Source organism: Myotis daubentonii, chromosome 3, assembly GCF_963259705.1.
Source record: "Myotis daubentonii chromosome 3, mMyoDau2.1, whole genome shotgun sequence".
Lineage (NCBI taxonomy): Eukaryota > Metazoa > Chordata > Mammalia > Chiroptera > Vespertilionidae > Myotis > Myotis daubentonii.
In genome coordinates, this window is record NC_081842.1 from 203,013,462 (window position 1) to 203,038,945 (window position 25,484).

The window sequence follows — 25,484 nt, forward strand, 5'->3', positions numbered from 1 at the left end:
CTGACAGATGAAAAATGGCATCTCCACGTAGTTTGAAGTTACATTTCTCTTGTGAATGAAATTGAATATCTTTTCCATGTTTAAAGGCTATTTTAATATAATTTTTGTCAATTTTGGTGTAACAAAATTGAAAATAAGAATTTATGTATGTGGCCCTGACTGGTTTGGTTCAGTGGATAGAGCATCGACCTGTGGACTGAAAGGTCCCAGGTTCGATTCTGGTCAAGAGCATGTACCTTGGTTGTGGGCACATCCCCAGTAGGAGGTGTGCAGGAGGCAGCTGATTGATGTTTCTCTCTCATCGATGTTTCTAACTCTCTATCTCTCTCCCTTCTTCTCTGTAAAAAATCAGTAAAATATATTTTTTAAAAAGAATTTATATATGTGTATCTGCATATTTTTGCAAACACAAACACAAGCAGAGAATGGATAAGTGGAAACTAATGAAGTTGGTTACCACTAGGGGGTGGAAGGTATACGATGAAGGATAGAGAAAGGGTATGAGTAATCCTGCTCTGGACCTTTTTGTAGAGTTTTTACTTTTAGAACAAAGTTGAACCTGGCCAGTATTGCTCAGTGGTTGAGCATCGACCTATGAACCAGGAGGGCACAGCTTGATTCCTGGTTGGGGCACATGCCTGGGTTGCAGGCTCGATCCCCAGTAGGAAGCATGCAGGGGGCAGTCGTTGTTTCTCTTTCTCTCTCCCTCTCCCTTCTTCTCTGAAATCAATAAAAATATATTGAGGGGGGGGGGAGGCCAAGGCCCCCCCTACTTAAATTCTGAATCCCATACCCATCAGCCTTCCCCAAGACTTTGGTCCTTCAGTTATTCTGTCCTTCTCTTATATCGGCAATCCCTTCCTCTCTCATCAACATATAAAAATGCTCTAGCATTTCTTCCCATTCTTACAAATCCTTTCTTTAGGGGAATCCTATTGACCCCTTCACCTACTGCCCCATTCCTCTGCTTTCTTTTGTAAACAAAGTTGTTCAAAGTTGTCTATATAACTCAATAAAGCTGGGGGGAGGGAGGAGAAACAAAACAAAAACAAAACAAAATGACTTTGAAGGGCGGAAGCAAGGGGAATAAAGAAGATGTCATTCTTCCTCCAATCTCCTGAAATGACTCCCCATTGGTTACAGCAAACCAAAAGACAGGACAAGAGAGAACATTAATATTCCTGTGCAAGTCAGCTGTCCAGGCAGTGAGCTGAAGAAAGGTAAAAAGTAGATGTAGAGGGGCAAGAAAATATAACTTTTAAAGATTATTCTTTTTACTGCTTATATTCTATTATTCCTTTCATCTAGGGGAAAAGTTTGTCCTAAATAAATAAACAAAAACAAATTCCCATTACTCTCTAAAATAAGAAAAAGAAAAAAGATAGCTGTCTACACTTGTTGCTGTTTCTTCACTTCCAATTCACTCCTCAACTCTCCAATCTAGCATCTGTTCCCACCACTCCAATAAAACTGCTCTTGCCTGGCCAGCATGGCTCAGTGGTTGAGCGTTGACCTGTGAACCAGGAGGTCAAGGTCCGATTTCCAGTAAGGCCACATGCCTGGGTTGCGGGCTTGATCTCCAGAAGGGGACATGCAGGAGGCATCCAATCAATGATTCTCTCTTATCATTGATGTTTCTCTCTCTCACTCTCTCTCTCTCCCTTCCTCTCTGAAATCAATAAAAATATTTTAAAAAAACAAAACTGCTCTAGTCAAGACCACAGTCATTGTTTTGTCCCCATCCTACTCAACCTTCAGAAGCACTGAGTACAACCGAACACTCCTTCTTTGTTGAAATACTTTCATTATTTGGCCTTTACACTTTCCTGGTTTTCTTCCCTTTCTATCTCACCGACTACTCTTTCTAGTTACCTTTTCTATCTCCTTAGCTTGTAATTAACTTCTGAAAGCTGGAGTGCCTCAGAGCTAGGCCTTGGACCCTATTCTCTAATGCTCCATGGACAAATGAAGTCTCCAGATTTCTCCCTATAATCCAGAGCTATCTCCCAATAAGTACTGCCTACCTGGTATCTCCACAAAGCTACCCAACTGGCTTCCAAACTTACAACCCCCGATCCTCTCTCTAACTTATTTTTTCTCTCAGTCTTCTTCTTTGAATCTTTTCTCAATTCTCTAGGTCTCATAAGAGGGACAGCTGGGATTTAAACTGGGTCTTTTTAATATCTAAACCTGTGTACATTCCTTCATACTATGTGCTTCTACTACAAGTCCTGGGCAAGGTGGCCTTTAGGCAAGTGCAAATTGAAATAATTCACCTTAACATAATTGTTTTTGAGTTGCAGACCTTGGAAAACAATAGATGGGATCCTGTTTTGTAGTCACAGAAGTTTCCAAGTCTATTCTGGACAAAGTTATCAAACCAGGAAGAGATGGTAAAGATAATATGGGTTGGACAGAGGCACAGCTAAAAGGAGAAGCCAAGCCAGCTAGGGATCACTGTCAATTCAGCATCAACCACAGCAGGTTTCTCAACCGCGACATTATTGGCATTTGGGGCTGTATAATTCCTTTTTTTAAAAATATATTTGTATTTATTTCAGAGAGGAAGGGAGAGGAAGAGAGAGACAGAAACATCAATGATGAGAATTATTGACCAGCTGTCTCCTACATGCCCCCTACTGGGGATCAAGCCTGCAACCTGGGCATGTGCCCTGACCAGGAATCTAAACGTGAGCTCCTGGTTCATAAGTTGACACTCAACCACTGAGCCACACCAGCTGGGCTGGGTGGGGCTGCATAACTCTTAGTGACACTTTCCTTGTTGTCCTGTATATTATAGGATGTTTAGCAGCATCCTGAGCCTCTACCTACTGTATGCCAGCAGTACCCTTCTAGTTTTGATAACCAAAACTGTTTCTGGGAATTGCCAAATGTCCCCTTGAAGGTAAAATCTTCCATGCTCCACCTCCAACTGCACTACAGGGATGTACTCTGAGCTTTGTTCTGAAGGAAACATAGAGAGAAACTTAAAAAAAAAAAAAGGATAAATAATAAAATATATCAAAAATTATGTTTTCAGATAATTTTTAGAGATATGGGAAAACAATAAAAGTATAAAAGGGTTTATCAAACTGTGTAAATGATACAAGATCCATCTGTAGGAAAAAAATTACATAAAAGCATGGAAAAAAACAGGAATATTTAAGAATCATAATTATTATTCTATTGAATTAGCTTGCCAAGATCCAGGCACTATGTTAAGTGCTTCACACTAACCTTCTAATTTAATCATCACAATAATTCTGTTTTACCAATCAGGAAACTAAGGGTAACTTGAGCAATGCTATACAGCTGTGGAGAAGATAGGTCTTGAAATTAAATGGATGAAGCTCCAATGTCCATCTCTTAACAAGTATTCTGCTTCATAACAAAGATAGTACACCAAACATTAACAAAGTTTATCTCTACACAATAGAATTAAAAGTGATTTTGTTTTCTTCTTTACATTTTTCTGTCTATTCCATATTTTCTACTATGATGTTTATTACCTCTATAATCAGAAAAAAATATTAAGTAAAAGTTATGAAAACTACTTGGTAACATGGAGAAAAATAATTATTATATGTTAACTTGAAAAAACTCAATGCAGCCCTAGCCGGTGTGGCTCAGTTGGCTGGGCATTGTCCCATGCACCAAAAGGTTGCTGGTTCGATTCCCAGGCAGGGCACATGCCTGGACCGTGGGCTCCATCCCTGGTGGGCTGAGTGCAGGAGGCAGCTGATTGCATTCTCACATCGATGTTTCTCTTTCTTTCCCCACTCCCTTCCTCTCTCTAAAAATCAATAAAAGTATTTTTTTAAATTCAATGTAAAGTAGGATTACAATTATATAAAACTATACAGGAGATAAAACAGAGTATATGAAATACTAATAGTAATTGTATTATGGAGTGAGGACTAAAAAGTAATTTTTACTTATGTTTTCCATATTACTATTAATAGTTATATTTTGTAATGGATAAAAGTTTATAATTAAAAGAAAGCAATCACAATAATCGATAGCAGGAGTGGAAAATCTTTTTTCTGCCAAGGGCCATTTGGATATTTATAATGTCATTTGAGGGCTGAGGGTCATACAAAATTATCAACTTAAAAATTAGCCTGCTGCCCTAGCTGGTTTGACTCAGTGGATAGAGCATCAGCCTGCAGACTGAAGGGTCCCAGGTTCCATTCCAGTCAAGGGTGCATTCCCGGGTTGTGGGTTCCATCCCCAATAGGCAGGAGGCAGCCCATCAATAATTCACTCTCATCATTGATGTTTCTATCTCTCTCTCCCTTCCTCTCTGGAATCAATAAAAATATATTTTTAAAAAATTAGCCTGCTATATTTGGTCAGACATTTAATTAACTCACCCCTAATGCCTTGACCAATGATTTCGTGGGCCTTATAAGGCCTGAGGGCCGGACGTTCCTCACCCCTGATCTATAATCTCACTACCTTGAGATAACACTGTTAACATTCAATAAATTCTTTCTAGTCTTTTTCTAAGACCAACATGATCACTTACAAACACTAACCCGAAGGAACCAAAGAGAATTCTTACTCAACCTGCAGATAACACTAAGTTGGATAGGACAGTTAAAAATTGGATTCAAAATATGATCTTGAGGAAGAAAAGGCATGCAACTAACATTATGGAGTATCTGTCAGACAATGAAAAAGTGGAACTTCTGGTCTGAAAGCCTGGCTCTCCATGCCTGGACAGGATTACAATAGACAAGGTGCTTGGTCTCTCTAAACCCTTTTTTTTTAATACCTATTCCCTAACTACTTTCCCACAGCACTTCTTTGAGAAAGCATGTGTGTGTGCGTGTGTATGAAAACATTTTGTAAACTCTAAATTCCTGTATAAAGGTAAGAATCATTATTGTTCTAAGCCAACAGTAATAACAGTGGCATGTAATTCAAAAATCTTTTCAAGCACAAAGCAAAAAATATGACCCAAAAATAATTTCTGCGTGACTATGTAAATAACTACAGTGGGGCCTTGACTTACGAGTGTCCCGACTAATGGGTTCTTTGAGATACCAGCTGTCTCTCAGCAGATTTTTTGCATTGAGTTGATAGAGTAATTTGAGTTAATGAGCTCGGTCTCGGAACGAATTAAACTCGTAAGTCAAGGCCCCACTGTAATCTTGATTCAGATTTACCTACCTAATATACTGCTGATAAGCAAAGGTAAACTTTAGGTTTGACCTGCACAGAAAAACTTCTTTATGACTTGAATAATGCTGAAAGGATTCTCTGCAGGCAAAAGAGAGCCAGCCATCAGCATCTAGGGAAGCAAACTGGATCTCTTACCTGCAGCTCTGCTTCTAGGCCCAGTCGTCTGATAAAGGGATCAGTGACATGGTAGTGCCGCTCAAAGCTCAGGGCACCCCGCTCCTGGGGGACAGAAACAAAACATAGCTTCATTGATTTAATTCAACATGATTTATTATGTGCCTACTATATCCAGCACTTGTGCTGGGAACTACAAGAGTTAAAAAAGATAATAAGAAATCAGCTTGTGGGAGCTTGCACTACACTTGGGCAGGGATTAGAGAACAGAACAGAGTATATAAGTATTAAATTATGCTTGTTGGATTACAAAAAAAAGGAAATGTTTCCATATTAGGTTGGAGTAGGTGGGCATCAACTTTAGGACACATACTGTGTGAGATATGTGAAGGAAAAACTTGCATGGTCCCTCCAACTCTATGTTTCCGTGCCTCTAGGAAATGGTCCTTGCCCTTGAGGGCCACCAGTCTAATGAAATCACGAAAGTCAAATGGACAAAGTTCCAAAAAGATTCAGGGATGCAGAGGAAAATACTATATGAAACACAGACTAACGTGCACAAAGTACATGGCTCCCACAGAGGCATACACTCGATCTTTCTGGATGGTGGCCACTTATATTTTAAAGTGGTCACTTATATTTTAAAAGATTTTTAATTAAAAAATTTTTTTTAGCATTTACAACATTTTCAAAGAACATTCTCATGTTCTTTTGGATTTCATTCTCAAGATCAACCTGCAGGCAGACAGATGTTACTATCATTTAACAACAGAAAGTGAGGCACAGGAGGTAAAATGACTAGTCTTCTAAGGCAGCTAATTAGGATGGTGGTAAGATTTAGCTCCTGACCCCAGCTTAGGGTTTATACACACACACACACACACACACACACACACACACACACACACACACACACACACACACACACTAGAGGCCCGGTGCACGAAATTTGTGCATGGGTAGGGTCCCCAGGCCTGGCCAGTGATCAGGGCCAATTGGGGCCTTTCGGCTGCCGGCCAGGGCCTTTCTTTGTTCTGCACCACCCCCTGGTGGTCAGCACACATCATAGCGAGCGATCTAACTCCCGGTCTTCCAGTCGAACTCCCAAGGGGACACTTTGCATATTAGCCTTTTATATATAGAAAGATATTTTTATTGATTTCAGAGAGTACGGGAGAAGAAGAAAGAGATAGAAACATCAATGAGAAAGAATCGTTGATCAGCTGCCTTCTGTACCGCCCCCTACTAGGGATTGAGCCCTGCAACCTGGGCATGTGCCCTGACTGGGAATCAAACCATGATTTCCAGGTTCATAGGTTGATACTCAACCACTGACCTATGCTGGCCAGGCCCAGCTTAGGGTTCTTACTAGAGAAGCACATCATGGTTTGGTGTGCATTAAACCCCTGTGCTCCTTTACTGAGGGTTTCCCTGACAAAGTCTGGGCTACCTCTCTAAATGAACTTGACGCCCTAATCATCCACTCATCTCACAGTACTGGAGTGTCTTCTATGTACATCCTGCAAAGGACAGGTGCAGGCTTTGTTTGGTACAGGAGACCCTTGAAGAGAAGAAAGAGTCTAAGCTGAACTGGGACTAAGACTCTCCCAGGTTCTTATATGTTCAATTTAGCAACTGGAGCCCTGGCTGGTTTGGCTCAGTGGATAGAGTGCCGGCCTGCGAACTGAAGGGTCCCATGTTCAATGCTAGTCAAGGGCATGTGCCCAGGCTGTGGGCTCGATCCCCAGTGGGAGGCATGCAGGAGGCAGCCAATCAGCGATTCTCCCTCTACCTTCCTCTCTGAAATCAATAAAAATATATTTTAAAAAATCAGCAACTGGAGCAGCACAAAGAAGCTACATTTACTCCTGCTGCAACTCCCACACATACATATGAATGTGCCCAAGCACGCACGCACACACACACGCGCGCGCGCACACACACACACACACACACACAAATGTGCATACACATGCACACCATACTGATGGTTTCCCTCTCTCACTAATCTGTATTAATCTCAGCGACCCAGGTACAAGCACTTGGACAGGGGAGTCTCCACGAATTTTATTAGTTCTAGTCCAGAATATGTCACTAATTAGCTATGTGACTTTAGGCAAGTCACCAACTCTAACCCTCAGTTTCTTTGGCTAAAAACTGAACCTGTGGGGAAGAAAGGACCTCATGCTCTGGTTTAGAGGTTTGGGTGGCTTACCTTGATCTGCCTATTAATGAGGTCTCTAGTTATGTTGACTTTTGCCATCTTCTCTTAATGGATTCAACAGAAGGAAGCTAGATAAAGATCTTCAGAACCCTTGAGCATTCCAGCAAAGCCCAGGTCCGCAGGACATACATTTAATTACCTGGGGAGGGAAAAAATCATCAAACCCTGGGGGATGGAATAAGGCAGCTTCAGAGTCCCGATTTCACCCCTAAAACAGCCCCCCAGCCTGCCCAGTGAACTGGCTATTGCCTGTGATTTATGACACAGTGCTCAAGATCCTCCGGAGCAGTGGTCGGCAACCTTTCGGACCTCACGGACCACCAGTGGTCCACGGACCACAGGTTGGCAACCGCTGCTCTGGAGGACAAGTGGCATAGGGGACAGGGAGACAATGACTCACAGCCACAGAAAGTATTGGAACAAACACCGAATAAGTCATGTATACTTCACCAGAAAATGGGGGGTTGGATATGAGTATAAAGGAAGCTAGAAGCATATCCTGAAAATAAGACCAAGGTACACAACAAGAAAGATGTCAAGTTTCACTTGCTCAGAATGCATCTGTGGCAACCAGTCTGAAACTTTTTTTAAATGTTATCCTTTTCCAGAATTATTTTATTTTTGTATTTTAGAGAGAGGAAGGGAGAGGAATAGAGAGATAGAAGAAACATCAAAATGAGAGAAACATGGATCGGCTCCCTCCTGCACTCCCCTTACTGAGGATCTGCCTGCAACCTGAGCATGTGTCACGACCAGGAATCCAATCTTGGTTCATAAGTCAATGCTCAACCACCTAGCCACATTGGCTGGGCTGAAACTTTTAATTAATGCTTCAAATCTCTGACCCTCAGCTTGGTTCTCACCAAAACCAAATCAGTATCACAGACCGATCACGCAGCCCTCTAATAGATTCACAGAATCAAAGAGTGGACAGGAGATGTAATGGGACCATGTCCAATATCCAATCTAATAAAGAAATCCCTCTTCAATATCCTGATAGGTATGCTTTCAATCTTATAAGCTCTTGAAGCAATCTATTCCTGTTTTATAATTTTGATGGCTAGAAAGGCCTAGTAATCTAACTTCTGATAATGTACCATAAGAAAACACAAAATGTAATCTAAAAGTTCCATAACCCTCCCCCAAGAAAGTTCTATACCCAAGCATATTCATCACAAATTTTGTAAAAACAAACAAAAATATTTGCTTTTACAAGTTTCTAATGATAGAGGGGTTAAATAATGTACAGCCATATTATATTATGCAGCATTAGAAATGCTACCTATGAAAGAAAAATGCTTACATCACATCACATGTTTACATAACAACATGATGCTCTTTCAATAAATAATACTATCAGTTATTTTTTTTTTCCGTTATCATCTCTCTCGTAAACTTTTTCTTATGGAAAATTTCAAGCATAAACAAACTAGAATCTCTCTATATAAAAGGCTAATATGCTGTGTCTGTCCAGGCAATGACGTCATGTAGCAACGCCCGGCTTCCTTTCCCTAGTGACTAGTCTCCTTGGAGTTTCTTTAGTCCAGGAACACGACTTGCTTTATAGCCAGGCAGAAACATTTTACACTGTAACCAAATGTCTGAAGCGTTTTCCCATGCCTCATCTCATTTAGTCCTCACAGAAGTCCTGGAGTAGGTAGATATGAGACCCGGTGGAATCCTATTGTCTTTTCATTAGCTAGAAAATGGAGATTTAGAAAGCTTAGAAACTTGACCTGACTGAAAAGAAGTAAGAAATGGTGGACCTTGAAAATGACTTCAGGTTTTCTCACTGTGCTGAATATAGTCAAACACTGCTGCAGTTAAACATTTTACCCTTTGTTCTCCCTGTGTGATCTACAATAATAATCTGCTTCATGTTGGTATTTACTGCTGTGTTGCTGATAATTACCTGAAAGAGAAGTTGAGGTGCTTCACTGGGCTGGAAAAAGTTTAGCTAAATCAGAAAGCAGGTCTAATTAAGCAAGTTTATTCTATATCTATAAAAGGCTAAGCTGACTCGCACATGTGCGATACATATAAAGCTCTCACTGGCACCAATCACACACGTGTTCCCATCTGTCATTGTTGATCATGAATTTGGTTGACACTTCTATTATCGAGAAAGGGCAAATAGTGATATTAAAATATTTCTTCTAATTAATTTCCTTTCAATGTGCACGAATTCGTGCACTGGGGCACTAGGAACAAGCATAATGACTTACCAAATGCCCATCACCAGCTTTGGTAATTATGAACATCTAGCTGATCAGGTTTTACCTAAACTCCATCCAAGTCTCCCCTAAAGTAATTCTCAAACATATTATTTCATCCATAGACAGTTCAGGTTTATATCTCTGAGAAACAAGGACAATTTTATAAAAATAAGCATAATACCATTATCACATCTAAAAAATGAATAATTCCTCAGTAACATTAAATATCCAGTCCATGTTCATATTTCTCCACTTGTTCAAAAATGTCCTTTTACTGTCATTGTGATTGAATTAGGACTCAAATAATGTCCACACATTGAGTGTTGTTGTCCCTTTTAATCCATGACAATTCTTCCTCCTCTTCATTTTTTCTGTCATTTATTTGCTGGAGAAATCATGTCACTTGGTCTAGAGAATTTCCCACATTCTGGATCCACCTGATTGTGCCTTTGTGAAGTCCTTTAACATGTTTCTCTGTCCCCTATATTTCCTGTAAATTAGGATGGTAGAATGCAGGTTCAGTTTTTTTACAAGACTACTCATAGCTAATGCTGTGTACTTCCTATTACATCCCATCAGTAGTCATATACCATCCTTTGCCTCTCTTTTTGTGATGACAGTTTTTTTTAAAATATATTTTTATTGATTTTTTACAGAGAGGGAGAGGGAGAGAGTGTTAGAAATGTCAATGAGAGAGAAACATCCATCAGCTGCCTTCTGCACACCCCCCACTGGGGATGTGCCCGCAACCAAGGTACATGCCCTTGACCGGAATCGAACCTGGAACCCTTCAGTCTGCAGGCTGATGCTCTATCCACTGAGCCAAACCAGTTAGAGCTCTTTTTGTGATGACAGTTATCTTTTAAAAAGGAAATACAGGGCATGGCAAATGTAAGTTAACAGTTGTCTGTATGTAAAACAATATAGTAATTAATATTATGCACTTACTACATACCAGAAATTGTGCTAACTGCTTTATATTCATTCATTCAAGAAATGAGCACAAGAAGCGTCTATTATATGCCAGCTACTATTCCAGGCCCAGGGAATACAGCAGTGACGAAAACAGGCAAGTTCCTTACTCTCATGGTACTTGCATTCTAGCAGGAGGGGATATATAAAATAAAAAATAATACAAATAAAATAAGAACATATCCAGTAGTGAAAAGTGCTATGATGGGAAAAACAACAAAAAACCACAAGTTGATATGGGAGATTGATGGGCTACTTTTAGACTTGAAGTCGAAGATGATGAGGTGCACACGTGTGTTTTCTGGTTGCCCAGCATTTGAACCCCTTCCTATATTTTGGTAGTTCCCCATCTAATGAGTCTGGTTAGAGGCAGAGCGCCCTCCCACTATGAAGTAAAAATGGTGGAGACTTAAGATTCTCTTTCTGAGGATCCTTTGAAACTAGAGTGTGTAAACACAACCCTGGTTTTGCCAACCTGGCACATCAGCCCCAGACCTTAATTGGGATCTGGTATCAAAGAGTCAGAGGACACGGAGAGTCCATGCTGGCAACAAGGGGCAGCTACAATGGCCATGAAGGTCCAGTCAGCTGGTGATAGTGATATTAGCTATATAAGGGGTGGAAGTGACTTCATGGACTGGTTCTGTGAATAATTTTGGCTGTGGGTCTTGGCTGCTACCCAGTTTCCCTTGTTCTAGCCCAGGGGTGGGCAAACTTTTTGACTCGAGGGCCACAATGGGTTCTTAAACTGGACCGGAGAGCCGGAACAAAAGCATGGATGGAGTGTTTGTGTGAACTAATATAAATTCAAAGTAAACATCATTACATAAAAGGGTACGGTCTTTTTTTTTTTTAGTTTTATTCATTTCAAATGGGCCGGATCCGGCCCGCGGGCCGTAGTTTGCCCACGGCTGTTCTAGCCCATTCTTCAGGCCTGGCTTTGTGGCCTTCCATGATATTTTGTAAGTTTCCCTAATATCCTTTCAATAATCAGCCAGAATTGGCCGAAACCGGTTTGGCTCAGTGGATAGAGCGTCGGCCTGCGGACTAAAAGGTCCCAGGTTCGATTCCGATCAAGGGCATGTACCTGGGTTGCGGGCATATCCCCAGTGGGAGATGTGCAGGAGGCAGCTGATCGATGTTTCTCTCTCATCGATGTTTCTAACTCTCTATCTCTCTCCCTTCCTCTCTGTAAAAAATCAATAAAATATATTTTAAAAAAAAGTAGTATAAGATGGTATACATTATTAAAAAAAAAAAAATAATAATAATCAGCCAGAATTGGTTTCTGTGGCTTACAACTACAAACGCTGCCCAATGCAGAAAGGCTCTCTGAGAAGATGACATTTAACCTGAAACATGAATGACAAGAAGTCACAAAGAACTAACTAGGGGAGGACCCTTCTGAGGAGACAGAACTAGTGCTATGGCCATATAGAAAGACTGGCTCAAAAAAAAAGCTTTCACTGTATAGTAGATGCTATTACTATCATTTTACAGATGATGAAATAAAGTAATAGACATGAAACGATTTTCACAATGTTACACAGCTAATAAACTGGAGCTGGGACTCTAACTCAGAATTGTATGCATACTATTAATTTCCTAGAGCAGTGGTCGGCAAACCACGGCTCGTGAGCCACATGCGGCTCTTTGGCCCCTTGAGTGTGGCTCTTCCACAAAATACCACGTGCGGGTGAGCATGTACAGTGCGAAATTGACTTAAAACTTTAAGTTTATTAAGTTAATTTTAGGGAACGTTGTGGAGTGAAAGAAGATGTAGTGTTGAGGATTGAGAAAGGTATGTTGAAATAGTTTGGACATATAGAGAGGATGAACGAAAGGAGACAGATGAAACAAGTATACAAGATGAGTGTGGATGGGAGAGTTGGAAGGGGTCAACCTCAGCGAACGTACCTCAATCAGATTGAGGACGTTTTTAGCAAAGGCCAGCTTAGGAGTACCCTAATTAAGTTAATAACAATGTACCTACCTATATAGTTTAAGTTTAAAAAATTTGGCTCTCAAAAGAAATTTCAGTCGTTGTACTGTTGATATTTGGCTCTGTTGACTAATGAGTTTGCCAACCACTGTCCTAGAGTAATGATCACTATGAGAATCCACCAAAAGAGCCAACTAAATTGTCACTACTCATTCACTAATTTTCTTAAAACATTAACTGAGAATTTACCAAGTATCAAGCACTGTGCTAGACATGGGGCAGTACTGAGATAAAAGACATAGAACCTATACTAACACAGCACAGAGTCAAAGGCAAGGGGCTTTACATAAGATTGGTGTGTGGCTAGGAAATACTAAAAGGAAAAATCAGAGAAACCAGACAAGCAAAAAATCACTATAACATAGGTAAATAGTAAAATGGAAACTGGAATTTCAAAACACTATCAGACTAGTATGCAGAGGTTTCCAACACCAAACATCAAATTTAATATCTCAGTTGGTATTTCTGTTCCCATCATGAGATGAAATGATAGCATATCGGCAAATAGCTCATTCTGGATCACAGCCCTCCCCTCTCAAGAAAACAGGAATTCAGTGCCTTTCCAGAAATGCTTATAAGCAGATAGGCACAAGTGGAAATACTTCTAAGCAGGGATTATTTAAAAGATTAACATTAGGAGGAAATGCTCTCTCAAATCTACCAAAAACATAACTAGCGCCAAGGGTATGTACCTGGGTTGCATCCCCGGCCCCAATTAGGGGAGGCAACCAATTGATGTTTCTCTCTCTTCTCCTCCCTGTTCCTTCCTTCCAATTTTTCTAATACTCAATGGAGCCCGGCTAGCATGGCTCAGTGGTTGAGCATCGACCTATAAACCAGGAGGTCACGGTTCGATTCCCGGTTAGGGCACATGCCTGGGTGGCAGACTCGATCCCCAGCAGGAGGCAGCCAATCAATGAGTCTCTCTCATCATTGATGTTTCTTTCTCTCTCTCTCTCTCTCTCTCTCTCTCTCTCTCTCTCTCTCTCCCTCTCCCTCCCTCTCTCTCTCTCTCTCTCTCTCTCTCTCTCTCTCTCCCTCTCCTTTCTTCTCTGAAATCAATAAAAAATATTTTTTTAAAAATCAGTGGAAAAAATATCCTCAGGTGAGGATTAACAACAAAAATAAATAAATAAAATTCAGCCCTAACCGGTTTGGCTCAGTGAATAGAGCATCGGCCTGCAGACTGAAGGATCCCAGGTTCGATTCCAGTCAAGGGCATGTACCTTGGTTGCGAGCACATCCCCAGTAGGAGGTGTGCAGGAGGCAGCTGATCGATGTTTCTCTCTCATCGATGTTTCTAACTCTCTCTCTCCCTTCCTCTCTGTAAAAAAATCAATAAAATATATTTTTAAAATAAATAAATAAAATTCAATTAATTCCATTTGGAGGAATTAATCTACTTCATAACAAAGGGTACCAGTAACATAGCCTGAGGTCAACCACCCTTAGAAAAAAGTACACCTGGAGAAAGTACTCATCTGGAACCAGGGATTGAATGCTAATATCCCAAACACACATCAGGAACCACCTATTTCACATGTGCCATGTCCTTGTTCGGGCTCCGGATAATGTGGCAGAAAGAGAAACAGACTTAAAATACTTACTGAATTCCAGCCTTCTCATTGTGTCAATGAGTACATTCCAAAACAAAATACTTAGCCCTCTGAGTTTCAATTTTTTTTTTAAATCCTCACGTGAGGATATTTTTCCATTGATTTTTAGAGAGAGTGGAAGAGAGAGGGAAAGACAGAGAGAAATACTGATGTGAGAGAAACATATCAATTGGTTGCCTCCTGCATACACCCTGACCAGGATATGCACCAAAATGTTTGCTCTCTGGTAGGACAACCGGTGTCTTTTTCTCTCTGTTCCTCTGTATTTTCCAAGTATTGTAAATACTTGCTGCTTTTATAATAATATAAAAATAGCTGTTAGGAACCAGCTTTGGACTGAAAAAAACTTGAGTTGGAATATGGCTCTACTACACACTAGGGTGTGTGATCTTGGGCAAAACTATTTCGCTTTAAGTTCCTGGGTTGGTTTCTTTCTTGTTTTTGTTTTTTTAACCTGCCATGTACGTATATGTACTAATATCTACCTCATAGGATTATTGGAAACATTAGTGAGATGATACATTGTAAAACAGTACAATACCTGACATGTGGCAAGTGTTCAAGAAACACTTTACCTGTTACATGAAGATAATAGTACCTATGTTAGTGCTGTTGTGAGAATTACATGACACAACTGGATAATTTACTAAGTGTGAGTGACAGTATTATTTCCGTTAAGAAAAAAATTGTTTTAGAAAGCTTCCTCTAAGACAGTGGTTCTCAACCTTCCTAATGCCGCGAGCCTTTAATACAGTTCCTCCTGTTGTGGTGACCCCCAACCATAAAATTATTTTCGTTGCTACTTCATAACTGTAATTTTGCTACTGTTATGAATCGTAATGTAAATATCTGGTATGCAGGATGTCTTTTCATTGTTACAAATTGAACATAATTGAAGCATAGTGATTAATCACAAAAACAATATGTAATTATATATGTGTTTTCCGATGGTCTTAGGCGACCCCTGTGAAAGGGTCATTCGACCCCCAAAGGGGTCGCGACCCATAGGTTGATAACCGCTGCTCTAAGAGAAACGTCAATGTGAAAGGGACATATCAATTGGTTATCTCCGCACACGTCCCGACCAGGGCCAGGGATCAAACCTGCAACTGAGCAATCCCTCATACCTGTGGACCCAACACAATGGACTAATGGACTGCAACTAGCCTAATGCTAAACCAGACCCAGCTCCACCATGGAACAGAGACGTTTTCTTTTAAATATATATAAAAGACCCACTTTGGTCGGGCTGGCATGGAGATTTTTGATGCTGGCTTTGCTTCTAGCTCTACTAAATTCCCAGCTGCACATCTTTCAGGACTGGATTAAGTGCAATGGGACTTTAGCAACACAGAGATGTAATTCCATGCAAAAAATAATAATAATAAGGAAGGAAGGAAATTTGTGTCACTCACACAAATTTCACTCCTAAATATATACCCAAAAGAAATGAAAACATGTCCACATGAAGACTTGCGTATGAATGTTCACAGCAGCATTGTTTATAATAGCCCAAACGTAGAAATAACCCAAGAGTCCATATCCATCAATGGACAAACAAAATGTGTTTGATCTATGTAATGGAATATTATTCAGCCATATAAAGGAATGAAGTTCTGACTCATGTTACAACTTGAAAACATTGTTAAGTGAAAGAAGCCAGTCACAAAAAGATACATATTGTATGAATCCATTTATATTAAATATCAAGAATAGTTTACGTAAAGCTACAGAGACAGAAAGATCAGTGGCTGTCTAGGGTTGAGGGAGAAGATGGGAGTAATCAGGGGCAGGTGATGAAAATGTTCTGGAATTAGATAGTGGTGATGGTTGCACCACTTTGTAAATATATTAAAAACTGCAGAATTGTATACATTAAAAGGCAAGATTTTATGATATGTAAATTATATCTCAATTATAAAGAAGTCCCCAAACCCTTTCTTCTTTTCTCTACTTCAAAATCACAACTTATGAAAAGAAAATTTAGTCTTGACCCTTTCCTTTCTTTGTGTGACTCCTACCTTGAACTGTAGTTATTTATGTGGCTTCTTTCTTAAAAAACTAAAAGCATCCTGAGGGCCAGCTGTTCATCTGATTCATCTATTGATCCTTTTAGGTCCCCAAGGAGTGATATGGGCTTAATGGGTGCCAATAAATACTTACTGAATAATAGCACGACTACCTTACATACATGTAGTGTTTTATACCTATCAGGGTACTTTTGGTCATGCTTTTAATTTGAACTCTACAACAATCCTGTGAGGAAGCTATTATCATCCCCATTTAACCAGGGAGAACTGAAGCACAGTGGTATGTGGTGCTGAGGAAGAAGTACTGGACTGCATCTACAGTCTGTGCTCCAGGCCAGGCTTTGCCTCTCACTGGCTGTATGACCCACAGTGAGGCATTTCACTTTGCTAGCCCGTTTTCCCATCTGTAAAATGGGAGGCAGACTAGGAGAGGAGCTACAAAACCCCCTTCAATGCCACTCTCCTGATTCTAAGGACACACTGCTCGGTAGTAGTAGGGAGTGGAGCTTGAACTCCCATCTTTCCTTCTGGCATGCTGCCTCCCACAGCAGGGAATTGCCCTAAGCAGGAGTGACAACTGACCCCTTTTCAACATTATGAATTATGCAAAAGATATATGCATGTTTCCTTTCACTATTTGTGGTGGTTTTCCTGTTGGAGCATTCCTATGGTAAAGAAAGATAAATGCACTTCCGATGCTTAAAGCTCATTGGAACTAGCAAAATAAAATGAGTTGGGCTGTGGAGTCTGAGACACCTAAGGTTCCAATTCCAGTTCTGCTACCTACTTTCTATGTGACAGCATTTCTAAACCTGGGTTTCCTAATCTGTAAAACAGAGATAGTAATGCCTACCTTTTCAGAGTGATAAATGGAAGAGCCATACATGTAAAATACCTGCCACTGAACCTGATAAATATTTATTGAACAGTCTAAGCATTTAACAAGTGTCATCTGACTACTACTCATAACAACCCTATGAGACAGGTACTATTATTATCCTCATTTTACAGATGAAGGATCTGAGGCATAGAGAAGGTCATTTGCCCAAAGTTAGAGTTATTAAATGAAGAGTCAAACTAGATAGTTTAATTGCAGGACCCATGCTGTTGGCCATTAAAAAAAGTTACTATTACCATCTGTAATCAGGCCATGTCCAAGCAGTCTTGCATAAAAAAATTTTTGCCTCCTACCATTCGTTAGGGTTAAATTAAGCTAAGGAATCACAATCACCTTGACTCTGCTGGTCTCAAACACAATAAAGAGAGCATTTCAGATAAACACCAATCAGAAAGGTTATATGCACCCCTATGTTCACAGCAGCACAATTTACAGTAGCTAAGATTTGGAAACAGCCTAAGTGCCCATTGGCAGATGAGTGGATTAAAAACCTGTGGTACATCTGCACAATGGAATACTATGCTGCTGTAAAAAAGGAATTCTTACCATTTGCAACAGCATGGATGGCTCTGGAGAGCATTATGCTAAGTGAAATATCACATGATCTCAATCATTTGTGGAATATAATGAACAATATAAACTGATGAACAAAATAGATCCAGAGACAGAGAAGCATCGAATAAACCATCCAACCTCAGAGGGAAGGCAGGGGAGGGGGGAGTAAGAGATAAACCAAAGGACTTGCATGCATGCATATAAACATAACTAATGGACACCGACAGTAAGCAGGTGTGGGCATGTGTTGGGGGGTGGGAGCAGCCAGTGAGAGGTCAATGGGGGAAAAAGATATATGTAATACTTTAAACGGTAAAGAATTTAAATTAAAAAAGAGAGAGAGAGTGCATTTCAGGGTCATGGACTAAGTTGGCACAAGGTCAGCATCTAAAAAAGGTGTGCTCGGTAGGACAGGCCTATCAGCAAAGCGTGTTTGGAAAAGTTCTTTGACATCTTTGAGGCTCCAGGCTCAAATGAGGTGTCCATATGGGGCTGACAGAAGCTTTTTAGGTGGAAGTCAATCCTAAGAAATCTTTCATTTGTGGGAGACTCTGGATGAAAACTAACCTTGATTCTTCTCTGCCTGAACAGGTTCTTTTTTGCCATGTGAGCTTTGTGAAATTAATTTCCTTGATGTTTTCAGAAGTTTGCTTTTCAGTGATCACAGCTAATTCTCCTGCCTTCTAGGGCCACGATTACCTTCTGGTAGTAGAAGAGAACAGAAAGAGAAAAGGGAGCACATTTTGATAATGCTGTCTTCTCTCACTGTTTTTATGAGCATCCACAGTCTTGGATTTTGCCTTCTTAACCCTGCTATGACTCAAAGTATTTCTCATAAGGAAGCCTTTGAAGTTTCACCCTCTAACTTTACTTCTAGCAGAAAGGTCAAGGGACATTAAGCCAATCAATGTGGAAATGCATCCTTCTATTTCAGTTATAGCTGTGTTACATACAGATGTCTGACTCAAGAGGGAACAGGTAAGGCATCAGCACCCGAACAGGCCTCAACTTATGAAGTTACCTGACCAGAAATGCCTGACTCCCATCCTGAGAAAGGCTCTCTAAAAGATTCTGGGATAGCCCTAGCTGGTGTTGCTCAGTAGATAGAGCGTCAGCCTGTGGACTGCAGGGTCCCAGGTTCGATTCCAGTCAAGGGCACATGCCCAGGTTGCTAGATCCTCAGTAGGGGGCATGCAGGAGGCAGCCTATCAGTGATTCTCTCTCAACACTGATGTTTCTCTCTTTCTCTCTCCCTCTCCCTTCCTGTCTGAAATCAATAAAATATTTTTCAAAAGTAAAATTTCTAGGATAAGCAGTTCTATGCTATCTGAAAATAGAATCTGGATGTTATAAACAAGAACGAAATTCTACCATGGTCCTGATCCTAACACTGCCTCCAAAGAGCCTCTATATAGGTCTGATCCTGTTCTGTGCCCTCGAACCCCAAAATGGGTTTAATACCTCCCCAGATGGCTACAGGGAGATTAAGGGTTATTATTCTTGGCATCTAGTTCTATTACAGCTCTAACAATTGTGACCTTGCTCATCCTAAAGTAAGACTTTAAATTAAAAATGCAAAAAGTGATCCCTGATTCTGACTCTAGAGTAGGGTGAGAATTTTCTTTCTGCAAGGCCTTTGGCACTAACTCCTATACTCGAACCTGTTGACTGAATCCTCCTCTTTTTTTTTTTTAATATATTTTTATTGATTTCAGAGAGGAAGGGAAAGGGAGAGAGAGATAGAAACATCAATGATGAGAGAGAATCACTGATTGGCTGCCACCTGCAGGCCCCCTACTGGGGACCAAGCCGCAACCCAGGCATGTGCCCTTGACCAGAATCGAACCCGGGGCCCTTCAGTCCGCAGGCCGATGCTCTGTCCACTGAACCAAACCGGCCAGGGCTTGAATCTTCTTATTCAGGCCTCAAGTTTTTAAGGTATTAGTCACTAATGCCACAAAGCCCGTCGAGGAGTCGGCAGCTATTACTAATAACACAAAGAATGAACCCCAGAGTTCTCAGGGTTTCAGTCAGGTCTGAATTCACCCTGAAGAAACCAAAGTATCCCTTTACTCCCAAGACTAGACTCTTGAGGGCAACCAGTGAGGTCTAGTGAAAAGCGTATATTACATCATTTAGTCCTCATAAGCCCGTTGTAAAGTGGGTGCTGTCACAAGTCTCATTTCACAAAGAAAACTAGCTCAGAGAGGACATAGGATTTACCCTAGGTCACACATCTAAGAAAGTGCAGACATAGGCTCAAATATCAGCCCTGTTTAAAAAAACAACAAAACAAAACCAGCCTACTACTACTTGCTATGTAACCTCCAGTATATATTTTTTTAATTTTCTGGAATCTCAGTTTCCTCATTTGTAAAGTGGGGATAACAATACCTGAGGATTAAATGAGATATTATAGGAAAAGTGTCTAGCAAGTGCCTGGCACAAAGTATTGGTTTTTTACAGATCAAAAGAATGGGACTTCGACATAATTTTCACATAACAGAATTTAGAGTACTAAAAGATCACTTAGTCCAATTACCTACATAAATATGAACTTCTCTACTATATCTGTGATAAGAAGTGGCAAAGCCTCTCCTTGAATACCTCCAATAGTGGGTAACTCACTCCCTCACAAGGCAGCCCATTTTGCTTTTGGAAAGCCAAATTCTCTCCTATCAAGCTGCCTCCCCGCTTGGAATTTCCATCCTTTGATCCTAGTTCTGCCTTCCAGAATCACACAGAGAAAGTCCAGTTCCCTTTCCACGTGACAGATCTTCAAGTATCTGAAGGCAGGTATCATGTTTCCCAGACTCTAGCTTTGGTCCTTTCAGCTCTTCCTCATGTGTCACAGGCCTAGAAGTGACAGATCTGAGTTTGAATTCTGAGCTTTCCCCTTACTAGCTGTGTGACCTTAAGCAACTTATTTAAAATCTCTGAAGCTGTATCTTTTTTTGTGTTGTTTTTTGTTGTTAGTACTCACCCGAGGACATTTTTCCATTGATTTTGAGAGAGAGTGGAAGAGAGAGGGAAAGACAGAGAAATATCAATGCCTCCTGCAAGAGCCCTGACCAGGCCCTGGGCTGGGGAGGAGCCTGCAACCAAGGTACGTGCCCTTGACTGGAATCAAACCTGGGCCCTTCGGTCCACAAGCCGATGCTCTATCCACTGAGCAAAACTGGCTAGGGCTGAACCTGTATCTTCATATGTATAATGCAGAAAATGATTTTCACCTCACAGGGCAGTCATGAGGGTTAAATTAGTTAAAGTAAGAACACTACTTAGGACAGAACCAAACAAACAGCAGTCACTTTTTAGGATGTATGTCAACTACTATATCTCTCTCAAAGTAAATCAGAATTAAACATAACACCAAGGGACTGGTTTCTGATGGCAACTGGCAGGGCCTGGGTTTTGAAGAGCTGCCTGAGAAGAAAGCACAGCCTAGGAGCTATGTGGGCCATCTGCAATGGCAGCCCAAAGATGCAGTGGAGAATCTGGAAAGGCGAGGATGAAGAAAGATAAAAACGGGATGTATCATTAAACCAAAGAAAAGGTAATATCACCATTTACATGCTTTCTATTACTTCCTCTCTGAAACCCAGGACGCCACCTGTGAGCCACATTTCCTAATTCAGAAAGGAGAGAAGAAAATAAAAATAATTAAAGTCATAGTTCTGCATCTTTGGCCCCTCCAGATCCACAGATATTTAGTGGGGACCTTCAGTTATATCCTTTAAGATCCTGAAGTTCAGGTGTGTGAAAATACCCTTCACAGGATGTCCCAGGAGTCAATACTGACTTTCTTCCCACTAGAAAAATTGTCAGCTGTGTGACCACTCAAACTCAAAACTGGCAAATCGGAAATGTTAATACCATCACCATAATCTACACATATTTTCTTTCTGTCAGTAATCCCAAGGGAAGGAGTCCCAGGCAGAAATATGAATTGTTCAATTATTCCGCAGTGTTCACCCAAAGCACTGCTACTACAAATTGAGATGTGACTTGAAAGTAAGTGTCCCCAAATAGGTCAAAAGAAGGAAGGATAGCTGGACCCCAGAATTATTAAAGCAGCATGATCACAAACTATGGCAGAAAAGGTAATTCCTGCCTGCCAATTAAACACCATAATCTATAATGAAGAAATACACTGTTAGTCTCAGACTCAGCCCAAAGGAAACCTAACAGTTACCCTTAGTCTGTCATAGAGGATCTATCAACAGCCAAGATTCAATTAAATCCCTAAAAAATATAGAAATTACAGCCCTGGCTGGTGTGGCTTGGTTGGTTAGAGCCATGGTCGGCAAACCACGGCTCGCGAGCCACATGTGGCTCTTTGGCCCCTTGAGTGTGGCTCTTCCACAAAATACCACATGCGGGTGCACACGTACAGTGCGATTGAAACTTTGTGGCCCATGCGCAGAAGTCGGTATTTTGTGGAAGAGCCACACTCAAGGGGCCAAAGAGCCGCATGTGGCTCGCGAGCCGTGGTTTGCCAAGCCGCAGTTTGCCGACCACTGGGTTAAGAGTATAGATCTGTGCACTGGAGAATTGCAGGTTTGATTCCCAGGGCACATACCCAGGTTGCAGGTTCCATCCTGGGTCAGGGCGCGTACAGGAGGCAATTAATCAATGTTTCTCTCTCACATCCATGTTTCTATTCTCTCTCTCTTCCTCCCTCCTTCCCTCCCTCCCTCTCTCTCTAGAACAGCCATGGGCAAACTACGGTCCGCGGGCCGGATCCGGCCCGTTTGAAATGAATTAAAACTAAAAAAAAAAAAAGACCGTACCCTTTTATGTAATGATGTTTACTTTGAATTTATATTAGTTCACACAAACACTCCATCCATGCTTTTGTTCCGGCCCTCGGGTCCAGTTTAAGAACCCATTGTGGCCCTCGAGTCAAAAAGTTTGCCCACCCCTGCTCTAGAATCAAGAAAAAAACATATCCTTAGGTGAGGAGTAAAATAAATAAGTGCATAAAAATTACAAGGAAGAATAAGGCAGAACGCAAACCAGAAAGAGCCTCAAGCAGTTCCTTGTCCTAGTGAACAGAGACTGACCGCTCAGGACTGTAAGGCACAGAAAAGCTCAGCGCAGGCCACTGGGCGTACCTGTGCCCTACGTGGGGATTTCATAATGTCTCTAAGTCAAGACATGCCCTCAGAATAGTTTTCTTCTCAAATCTGTTTCAGGCTTTGTTAAAAGGAAACTCTTAACTGTGACTTCACCCTGATCATCTACCCCATCCCTGGGAAGAATGGGGAAGCTACCGCCAACCTGCCAGGCTTCTGCACTCACCGGGAAACTTTCAAGTTGCTCCGCCACTACCTCGGGAAGCTAAAGAACGTCTCCGAAGAAAAGGACTTGGGGTGAAATAGTCAAATGAGGCTGCCAGGCATTAACCCTAAGTCCCCACACCTTTCCGTAGAGACCTGGTACACCCGCAGAGGAGGCGAGGGCACTGAGCCAATGGACCTGGCAGGCAAAGGGGCGTCCACTGCAGATTTCAGGAACAAGAGTCGGACCTGCAGATTCGCAGCCTCTCTCCTACCCACACTTTCTTTTTACGTTTTTAAGTGACTAGTCAGTGACTAGCCCGCCCCGTCCCAAGTGAAGGCCCTTTGTACCGGCGAGAGAGTCGCCTGGTGGGAAAGCCTTGGCAGAGTTCAGTTCGGTGCCAGGATGGGTAACTAAAGGCATCTGCGGCTGCCAGAAGCCTGGACCCGAACACACGACGAGAGAGAGAGAGAGAGAGAGAGAGAGAGAGAGAGAGAGAGAGAGAGAGAGAGAACGAACAGAAAGAAAAGAAAGGAAAGGAAAGGAAAGGAAAGGAAAGGAAAGGAAAGGAAAGGAAAGGAAAGGAAAGGAAAGGAAAGGAACTAAGAGAATAGATCAGGTAAATGGTGCCCTCGGCACTTCCACCTGCCCCGTCCTCCCGGAGAATCCGCGCCAGATCAGTTGTCAAACAAAAACTCCGCAAAAAGTCCCGTGATGGGACGCCTGCCCCCTCTCCCGCGGCAGAGCCTGTCCGGACTCCGAGCCTTCCCCCGACGTCCCGCCGGCCCTCCGTGCCCACCCCGCCCCGGCCCACTCTGCCCTCCGCGCCGGCGAGGCCTGAACCCTTCTCGGGACCCCCGGAGCCCCGCGGCGGGCGAGCTCAGGCCCCCGGGCCGGCAGCGCTGGGGCCGGCCCCGAGCGAGCGGCCCGTGTGCCGGGCTGCGGAGCCAGTCCTCACCTCGGCGCCCGCGGAGGGCAGGGGGCGGCGGCTCCCCGTACCTGTCAGGCCTCTTCCCAGGACCGGCGGCGGCGCAACTTCAGGAGCCCATGTCGGTCGGGGGGCCCGGCCCCTCTCCCGGGAGGGGGGGCGCGGATCCCGGCGAGAGGGCTGGGCGGCCCAGCAGCTCTAGCCCCTTCCCATGCTCTCCGCCCGGCGCCTGGCCGGGGCCGGACAGCGCCTCCGCCCGCCCCTGCGCACCGTCTCACACCCGCGCTCACACACACTCACACTCCCTCGCGCGCTCTCACACGCACTCCCCTCCCTCCGCCTGCTCTGTTTATCTCCTCCAGCTGTCTGGGGACCCGGGAGAAGCCCGGCACCGCGCCTGCGCCGCGCAGTCTCCGCCCCGCCCCGCGCCTCGCAGCCGGCCGCTACGCTACGGAGAGAGCGCCCGGCCGTTCCCGGAATGGCGAGCCGGGCTCCCCCCCCAACTCGCGCCCGGTCAACGTCTGCGGCCGGCGGCGCCCACTAACCTGCTAGTGGAGGAGCCCCGCATGGTCGCGACCAATCCACTTTGCCGCTCGCCGGACCGGCAGCCAGTGGGCGGGCGGGAAAGACGGGCTAAGCCCCGGAGCATCCTGGGAGTCGTAGTTTTTCCTCTGTTGTAGAACTGCCGCTGGGTGGGTGGGCCCACCCCACCCCACCCCACCCCACCCCACCCCACCCCACCCAGTTGCCATTAGTTACGCAGACGCACCTCCCACCCTGCATCCACGTAAAACGCTCCCTCCCATCGCTTCTGGGAGAAACCTCGCGCTAACCCTTTGCTCCCCAGAGCCCGACACAATCTAAGAGCCTCCTCCTGCCTGCCTCTGAGCCCCCAGAATTGCGGGACCCCCAGGCTAGGGCCTCAGGGTTCCCCAGAGGCAGGCTCGGCATATTCCTTCCAGCTCTGGGAGGTTGACAGTCCTCACTCTGTCTCCAGGGTCTGAAGGAAGAGAATAAAAGGGAATCCGTTCGACACGGAGTGGCCTGGAGGGGAGCCAGCCACACACACGCCCCGGGAACCCTCAGGCTGATGCGAGAGATGAGATACATTTGAGACAGGTGGGGCACTGCTGGTCCCACCTTTGATGAAGAGATGCAGTAGAGCCTTTTTCTCTCCTTTTCTAAGGAAGTTCCCAAGGTGACGAGGAGGGCATTCTGCTTAACTTCTGAAGGCAGAGACCAGGCCCCACCCATGAGGAGCCGCGAGTGAGAAAAGGCAGTGTCGTCTGAGAATGGAAGCTTGTCACTCACTCACCATGGGGTGCCATTTTGTGAGATGATAACACTTTGCTTTTATTGAGCATTTACTGTGTCGGCACTGTATTGAGTACAGTCCCTTAAATAGGTACGAGTACTCTCCATGTTTTGCAGACAATGAAGCTGAGGCATAAAGTTTAGG

At 43.0% G+C, this 25,484-nt stretch overlaps 1 protein-coding gene across 2 annotated transcripts in view; it reads right to left on the bottom strand.

Annotated features, from left to right (window-relative positions):
- The window catches only part of WDTC1 (WD and tetratricopeptide repeats 1), a 50,191-nt gene extending 25,684 nt beyond the window's left edge, over positions 1-24,507 (bottom strand). The window contains exons 1-3 of one of the 2 annotated variants that reach the window (XM_059690648.1): positions 24,097-24,507; positions 7,517-7,664; positions 5,323-5,406 (exon numbers count right to left, since the gene is read on the bottom strand). In XM_059690648.1, the coding sequence (XP_059546631.1) occupies positions 5,323-5,406; positions 7,517-7,564 (132 nt within the window). In that variant the 5' untranslated portion in view covers positions 7,565-7,664; positions 24,097-24,507. The remainder of the gene's footprint in view (positions 1-5,322; positions 5,407-7,516; positions 7,665-24,096) is intronic. The other variant, XM_059690647.1, reaches the window with a different exon arrangement.
- Positions 24,508-25,484: the final 977 nt, after the last annotated feature.